The sequence below is a fragment of the Trypanosoma theileri genome, assembly GCF_002087225.1.
Source record: "Trypanosoma theileri isolate Edinburgh chromosome Unknown TM35_Tth_38_V1, whole genome shotgun sequence".
Taxonomy (NCBI): domain Eukaryota; phylum Euglenozoa; class Kinetoplastea; order Trypanosomatida; family Trypanosomatidae; genus Trypanosoma; species Trypanosoma theileri.
Window position 1 is genome coordinate 148,528 of NW_021639880.1, and position 413 is coordinate 148,940.

General features: G+C 36.8%; 1 protein-coding gene across 1 annotated transcript; it reads left to right on the forward strand.

The window, feature by feature from the left end:
• Nucleotides 1-7: 7 nt before the first annotated feature.
• Nucleotides 8-412, forward strand: TM35_000381480 (uncharacterized protein; the record flags this gene model as incomplete). The annotated part of the gene is made up of 1 exon (XM_029029562.1): nt 8-412. A coding segment is annotated over one exon (405 nt), but the record flags the coding sequence as incomplete, so codon positions are not given.
• Between the last annotated feature and the right edge of the window lies 1 nt (nt 413).

Sequence of the window (413 nt, forward strand, 5' to 3'; positions counted from 1 at the left end):
TAATACGATGGGTTTCCCTATCTCAACAGCAGCAACAACAGGAGGATCTACACAAGGATTAAATGAACCACTTGTGCCTTGTTCCATTTGTGGCCGTAGTTTCCGTTCTTCTATTCTCTCTCGACATGAAAATGCCTGTGTAAAGGTACAAAAGAAAAGACGGGCTTTTGATATGAAAGGTCAACGATTGGATGGCATTGAAGGTATTAATGAAGTTATCAATAAAAATACAAATATAGGAGGCCCTATACGAGGAGGGAAAAAATCAAATAATACAAATACAAGTAATGTGAATAGTACAGCTGCGGGGAAATTACCAAAATGGAAAATCCAACATGAACAATTTCAAGCCGCTATGCGAGCTATGCGACAAGTAAATACAGGCAATCCAAATGATAATAATAATAATAATA